Below are 7,903 nucleotides of genomic sequence, written 5' to 3' on the forward strand. Positions count from 1 at the left end.
TGTTTAATTTTATTTTTAAATTCCTCACACACACACACACACACACACACACACACACACACACACACACACACACACACACACACACACACACACACACACACACACACACACACACACACACACACACACACACACACACACACACACACACACAGCAGCCTTTGTTTAAGTGTTTCCGCCTATAACATGATGACATCACATTGGCGCCTTAAAACGCCGTTTACTTTCCCTTTAACTTGACCCCAACATAAACAGATTAATCGGCGCGGGAAAGCGCCATCTGCTCGCCCAGAAAATAACCGCTCTCTGCTCTTATTGGCTACTTGGTCAGAGAACATGCGGGTGGGACGTCCTCATTGGCTGGTCTTACTAACACTTTCAAAAATCATTGGACCATGACTCTTCGCCAGCTGCCGGGTTTGGGAAAGGGGTATCTACGATTCCTGTTATTGGCTGGTTTTGACACGTGGTGCTTGATCCTAGCAGCCAATTGGTCAGCCAGCCACTCAGGCGCGATTTTGCAACGCGGGACAAGCGCTGCTGCTGCGGTCTCACACACAGCTCACGGAGGACGAGGACACGCAGCCTGCTTCCGTGGACAGTTTACAGAAGAGAACAATCTGACAGCTTTAGTTTGTGTCCGTTGACATGAGGGACACCTTCAGCCCGGACTGAGACGGTATTTTGGAGTGCTGTTTGACTTAAAGTAGTTAAAGTGAACTTTTTTTTGGCTAACAGTTCTGCAGACAGTAATGATGGCCGAAACGAAGCAGCCTAATGTTATTTTTTGCAACGATTCCCCAAAAAGAGTTCTGGTTTCTGTCATCAAGACCACGCCCATCAAACCCGGGAAAGCGGAGGCCCTGACGCCGACCAGTCCCGGGTTCAGTGACTTCATGGTCTACCCGTGGAAGTGGGGTGAGAACGCCTACAACGTGAGCCTGAGTCCGAGCTCCGTGTGCGGGGCTTCGTCCCCGACCGGGACCCAGACAGCCAGGGAGGCGGATCCGGCTCCGTCACCGGACCAGATCAAGGTACGTGCATTATTTAAACCTAAAACTATCAGCAGAGATTTAACTCCTCTGATCTGAAGACAGAAGGAAGAAAAACCCCAATCCAAATAAAGTACTCCGACCAAACGATGGTGACGTTAGTGTTTTCTAACTAAATTGTCAATGTCTCGTGTCTGGACTCGGAGCCATTTAAAAAAAAAAAAAAAAAAAGTGCCCGCGCTTTAAGGCGTGGCCTGGTGGATTTAAACCCCCACTCACTTCCTGGTTCTGGAACAGCTGCCAATAACGTCATGTCGCGCGCCAAAAAAACGTGAATGAGTTATTCAAGTCACGTGTTCTCATTGAACATGTATTTATATATATATATATATATATATTCAAGTCACGTGTTCTCATTGAACATTTTATATATATATATATATATATATAAACACATGTTCAATGAGAACACGTGACTTGAATAACTCATTAATATAACTCATATATATATATATATATATATATATATATATATATATATATATAAACACATGTTCAATGAGAACATGTGACTTGAATAACTCATTAATATAACTCATATATATATATATATATATATATATATATATATATATATATATATAAACCAAGCATACGTAGTGAATGCCTTAAAGGCTCGTTAAAATGCTTTTGAAAAATATTTTCTCAAATTATTGGATTTTATCACACAAGTAAATGGTTCTCATTGAAAATATTTGTACTCATATGATTATTGATGACTGCTGTATTACTTTAAAGTAATTTTTGTGTTAATGACATCCTTGTACAAATTGGACATTGTAATTCACACTTATGAATGTATTTGTACTTATCCTTCTCTATACAACCTTGTACTATATTTTACAATTTGCCTCCAAAGCAGTTTTTGGATCTGTGGTTGAGATGGAGATTTTGATGTAAAATTTTTCACAATTAAACTTTCTGTGTTACATCATCATAAGTTTTAATGATGGGTATTCAATTATGATTATTTATGTTCTCAGTAAAACTATAGTGTAGAGGATTTGCTAAATTACAAGTGGTCATTTTGTTATGGACAAAGATTCAAATAAGAACTTCTAATGCTTCAGTTTCTCACAAAGTGATCTGTTGGGGCCAACAGAAACTTAGCAAGGGGTTCGGGACATGACATAACCAGACTTACCTGACTTGAGTGTTTTAGGACTTGTGACTTGACTGACTGCATTCAAACTTTGAAATTGGAGATGAAGGATTTTGTTTGTAATACTAATAGGTCATAATAATTTGATGCAAGATAACTGTGATAACTGTGTGATGTTTAATACTGCAATGGTGACTTAACTCCAACTCTCCAGTGACTTGGTTCTGGCTCAAACATCAGGGATTTGACTCTGGCTCAAGTACAACACTGGCCATGATGTTGTGCATTAGGGGAGGTTCTAGTGGTTAAGTGTTGGGCTTCAGACCAGAGGATCCTCTGTTCAAAATCCAGCAAGACCAAAAAAATTAAGGGCCCTTGGGCAAGGTCCTTAATCCCCCAGTTGCTCCCGGTGTGTAGTGAGCACCTTGCTTGGCAGCACCCTCACACTGGAGTCTGTCTGTGTGAATGTAAGGCATAATTGTAAAACGTTTTGAGGTTCTGATGCAAATGGAAAAGCGCCATATAAATGCAGTCCATTACACATTTTTTTGTTTGTTTTGTTTTTTTTGGGGGGGGAGTTATAAGTCATACAGTCTGAGAAGGGATCGTGCACTGAACATGTCTATTATTGTCAAAGGGCAAAGCAGACACTTCAACTGAAAACACCTGTATTTTATTCTATTTTTGACAGGATGGTATCCGCAGGGGCCGTCCACGAGCTGACACTGTCCGAGAGCTGATAAGTGAGGGGGAGACGTCCTCGAGTCATATCCGTTGTAACATCTGTAACCGGGTGTTCCCGAGAGAGAAGTCTCTGCAGGCTCACAAGAGAACACACACAGGTGAGGAGGCTGGTGTACTGTGCTTAAGAGCAATCTACAAACCATTTCTACAGCATGTAGTTGTAGCTCAGGCTTCAGTTAATGCTTATGGAACAAACACTGGTATTTTTTCATTTTTATGGATGGGAAACCATTCAGAATAAAAAAACATCCTAATTAGCCAAAAGCCAAGCAGATTTATGACTTATTTTGATTAGATTTGACTAAAAATCCAAATATATTGTTTGTTTTTAATAATTGGTCAAAACCAGTAAACAGACTTGGTATCACATCATCACAAACCCAACCTGATTAGACAGTTTAAAGCCTTTTAAAAATGTTTGAGGATCTACATCTTTCACATCCTGAACATTTTACGTGAAGGTTTTATATTGCATTTTGTCTAATCATATTAAAAACAAACATCCAAACATGACACTGTAATTCAGTCTCAGTTCAGTGTTTGAGCAACATGTCCTTTTCTATGCAAAATGCAATCTTAATCCCCTGCCAAAACAAGATAAACAGGTGCGAAAAGGAGCCCACACCTGTGTCACTGAAAGCAGAAATGTACCAACTGAAGTGCTGCATGTACAGATGACAAAATCATTAGCACCCCCCCATGAAATGTAACTTTTTTTTTTCTTCCAAATTTTCCAAAGTGCTTTTTAAAAAAATAAAATAAATAAATAAATAAAAAACAGAGCAAGGAACTTTCAGCATAATTTCTAAACATTCTAGTTTTACTTTGGATGCTTACATTTTTCTTTGCACACAGAACCAAAATTATTTTACAAAAACTACCAGGGTCAAACTTATTAGCCTCCTTAAGAAGTGACCTTTTTGTTGAACCATAGTGCTGTTGTGAAATGATGTGCTTTAACTTTATAATGCTCAAAGCTTGTAAAATCAAGTTGAAACTGAGGGTTATCTACCAATGTACACAAAGCACAACAAATGTTAGTAAAGGATTGAGCTCTCACTTGAGAAAGCATAATGCCAAAAACAGACATCAGTTTGTAGACTTGAAAAAATAGTTACTGATGCTCCCAAAGCAGGAGTTATCACAGTGTCTCCAAGTGTCAAGAACTAGAGTAAGAAGTATCATGAAGAAATTCAAACAGATACTCAGTAAAGAACAAGCCTGGCAGAGGAAGGAAGCGGAAGATTTCAAAGACCCTGGAAAGAAAAAGAAAAATGTCTGCACACTTAAATCCTTTTGTACATTTAATAGCCAAGCTTTCGGTCGACAGACCTACCTGGAAAGAAAACTAGTGAGAGTTGTCTAAAACCCCCAGAACTACCAAGATACAAATGAATGACTTAGCAAAGTCAGGAATTGTAGTCTCAAAGAAGACAATCGCTGACAAATTTGTGATCTGTACGACAGTGTAGCCTATAGATGTGACATGTATAAATAAATGCTGTTGTTGATTTTCACAGGTGAAAGGCCGTATCTGTGTGACTATCCAAACTGTGGGAAGGCGTTTGTGCAGAGTGGCCAGCTGAAGACACACCAGCGTCTGCACACAGGAGAGAAACCATTTGTCTGCTCTGAAAAAGGTGGGTCCACTTGATCAGTCATCATTTTTATTTATTTTAGTTTATGCGTGAGCAATAAGCTGTGAGAAGTGATTTCTGCATCAGATAACGTGATAAACTGTCTACATGTGCACACCAGGCTAACGTTTTTCAATCTGTAGTTAACTGAAACTAGGTGTCTCTGGCCAAGCAACAATCAATGATTTGGGAGTCAACACTTGCCGGTACTTTCCAGTACTTGAAAAAGCAAAACCCTGAATGACTGGAGCTTTTGTTGTGTTCAGCTAATGTATAAAGTATTGGGAAAGTACCTAATAAACCTTCTACTATTGGGGTGTGTGTGTGTATATATATATATATATATATATATATATATATATATATATATATATATATATATATATATATATATATATATATATATATATATAATGTGTGTGTGTGTGTGTATAAAAGCCTTCTTACAGTTTTACTAATGATTTGAAGTGCTTTGTTGTGGATTCTTGAAGGTGATATTTAACCAATTATCCCCCATTGCAACTAGCAACTCATATGCCTGAATTTCAAATATCAGATATTGCTGGATTTCTTGGATCAAGCCATGTTCATTGCTCCAAACATCAATTTCAGCCATATTGCATTTTATGCACAAGTTTAAAATTTGTAGCATGTAACTTCAATTAGACTGAATGCAGTGGCAAAGCCACCAAGTAGGAAATGAGGTTATCTCAACACTTTCATATATCAAAACTTGGTACTGTTGGGCTCAGGACTTCATTGTGAGGAAGCACAGAAAATATCATTTAACCTCCAGGGCAGTGTTTCCCAATCCTGGTCCTCGAGACCCAAAGTACTGCACTGTTTTTATTTGTCTCTGATCTACTCAGATCAGCTCAGTCAGGTGTGTTCAGCCAATCAACAGCTAGCTGAACAGTGGAACACACCTGCTTTGGCTCATGTGCAGTTAACATTGGAAGAAATAGAACAATGTATAGTAGTTTGGGTTATGGGGGTCAGGATTGGGATGCTGGCCGTGGGCAGGCTGCTTGGCCTCCTCACTGCTTGCAGCTATACATTTATATATGTTTCTTTGCTCCAGTTAATGTTTCTGTGAAGATTGCTCTGTCTATATATATATATATATGTCTTGCAGCGGTTTGGTAACAGTTGTAAACTATGTCACAGATCAGTGCTGTTGGTTACATTTATTATTGATGCCTCTTTAGTTAGCTGGTGCTGATTTGGTGCTTTCTCTGCAGGATGTGGCAATCGGTTCACACATGCCAACCGTCATTGCCCCAAACATCCTTTTACCCGCTTGAGAAGGGAGGAACCAAAGGAGGACCAGGGTAAAGCACAATCGGTGGACAATAAGGCGGTGGCAGAGTGGCTGGCAAAGTAAGTGGAATAAAGGAACAGTAATGTTGGCGAGGATTTAACAAAGCGTATTGAGTGAGACATAATGCAGGGTACAGTGTGACTTACTCATCGTTTGCTTTTTGTTTTATAGGTACTGGAGAACCCGCGAGCAGCGTGCACTTACTACCACTAAGGTGAAACCACAGGGCAGCGGAACAGCTGAGGACCAGGAGCAGCAGGATCCCAAGGGCTTCTTCCAATCAGATGAGGAGGAGGAGATGGCAGAGGAAGAGAAGGGCAGCCAGGTGGGAGCTGCCAAACGACGCCTCCAAGAGCAACGAGAGCGTCTGCACGGTGCCCTGGCACTTATTGAGCTGGCCAATAACCTGTCTCCCTGAACACCCATCCATTTAATGGTCCTGGACTCCCCAACCTCCTCCTCACATTTCCATTCACTGACTTCCTGCAGTGTGTGCTGTAGCTATAATTTGTTCATGAACGCAGATCAGAGAGACTAGCGTTAGTTATTCTTACAAGTTTTGAAACTAGACTTTAAAGAGCTGCATTGGCCTCAGATCGTTGTTTCAAAGCATAGCGCCACACCCTCCCCCCCACAGCACCAGGAAGCATAAGCTAACGCACCTTATTCAGCTTCCATCCTTTTAGGCTGCTATTAATGTAGATTTGAATATATGAAGAATGTTTTTCTCTTGCCTTATAAAGGCAAAGAAAGTACCAATTACATAAAAAAAGGATTTGTTTGCACTTTGATGGTAACGAGTTGTTAAGTATATTATGAGAGTCAGTGAGTGTGTATGACTTGTGTATATATGGATTTATGAACAGATGATACAGGGTGCAGTCAGACATGAGCTTTGTAAGTTGCATTTGGACTTTCAGAAGGCCTCCTCATGCTCCTAGTTTTCATCTCCAGCACTGTAAACACAATTTTCCCGCATTTTATGATGGTGGGGTGGAAATGGACTTGTAAAGAATTCTTGTGGCTTTCGCCCTCCCTGTACAGTTGTGTCAGAGTGATGGCCATGGGTGGATGAAAAGGAGACGAGGCTGATTCAGTTTGAATTTTTTTTTTTGTGAAGGAGATGACTGCAAGCCTAATCCAGATGTCTGCGTTAGCCACAAGAATCTGACCTGTTGGGACTACATGCCTCACGTACGATCTCAAATCCACTAATGCTGCACAGCGGCCTTAAAATGTTTTATGGAATTAAGAAATAATGAGATGTTTTTTAGAATGTGAGGCATCATTTATGTTAAAAGGTGGCAGAATGGAGTTGACATTTTAGAGTCCTGATAATTACAGTCGAAATTTTTAGTTTTTATTAGTGAAAAAGTTTAAGGGTTTTTAAAGGCAAGGTAAAATTCAGAAATGGTTAAGCTACCTTCAAGTTGACATGGATGTTCTTTTTCAACAAAGCAATTTCATTACTACAGAATTTTTGGATTAATCTTGGGGTCCACATAAGATTGATTTGTCATGTCCTGGAAAATATATTTTTAAGCAACACTACATATTTTGACACTGTATGAAACCTGTTAACCAGTCTGCCATTGTTTTCAGTAAGCAAGCACTGCAAAGCAGCCTGCCTGTCACTAGTTGTAGTTATAGTTGATGGGATTAAAAATAAATAAATAAAACACTTGTGATATTTAAAGTGAGACTGGAAGCCAAGTAAATTGTTAACCACATGATATTGATCCCATTGATCTACTTTGAAGCATTTCTAACGTTTTGTCTGTGTGGTTTGAGACAATTATGACATTTAATATATATGATATTAGAGACTTGAGTGTGCAAATAACCAACAGCTTTGAAGTTGACTTACTTTCATTTTTACCACCTCTGTTATCATTTAACAGTATTCATGTGTTTGGCATTTATAGTCATGATCCTGCTTGCTTGGTAGTCATCTGTTACACATTTTAAACAAGACTGACAGTTTGTTCACACCATCTTGTTGTTGTTCAATAAACATTCATTGATCACAGCTCAGAACTGAAGT

The 7,903-nt window shown here is 39.4% G+C and overlaps 1 protein-coding gene across 1 annotated transcript; it reads left to right on the plus strand.

Annotated features, from left to right (window-relative positions):
• The first annotated feature begins 423 nt into the window (after positions 1–423).
• znf367 (zinc finger protein 367) lies at positions 424–7,887 on the plus strand. Its single transcript, XM_034170570.1, has 5 exons — positions 424–1,037; positions 2,849–2,999; positions 4,422–4,541; positions 5,780–5,918; positions 6,031–7,887. Exons 1-5 carry the CDS (start codon positions 756–758, stop codon positions 6,275–6,277), a joined length of 939 nt encoding a protein of 312 aa, XP_034026461.1. The 5' UTR covers positions 424–755; the 3' UTR covers positions 6,278–7,887.
• The last annotated feature ends 16 nt before the right edge of the window (positions 7,888–7,903 follow it).

This window comes from Thalassophryne amazonica, chromosome 5, assembly GCF_902500255.1.
Source record: "Thalassophryne amazonica chromosome 5, fThaAma1.1, whole genome shotgun sequence".
NCBI classification, from domain to species: Eukaryota; Metazoa; Chordata; class Actinopteri; order Batrachoidiformes; family Batrachoididae; genus Thalassophryne; species Thalassophryne amazonica.

Bases quoted from the DNA above. Each gene is read 5' to 3' on its own strand.
- znf367 (XM_034170570.1), top strand. From the start codon at position 756: ATGATGGCCGAAACGAAGCAGCCTAATGTTATTTTTTGCAACGATTCC. The intron at 3,000-4,421 runs GTGAGGAGGCTG...TGATTTTCACAG, and splicing joins TCACAAGAGAACACACACAG to GTGAAAGGCCGTATCTGTGT. The intron at 4,542-5,779 runs GTGGGTCCACTT...CTTTCTCTGCAG, and splicing joins ATTTGTCTGCTCTGAAAAAG to GATGTGGCAATCGGTTCACA.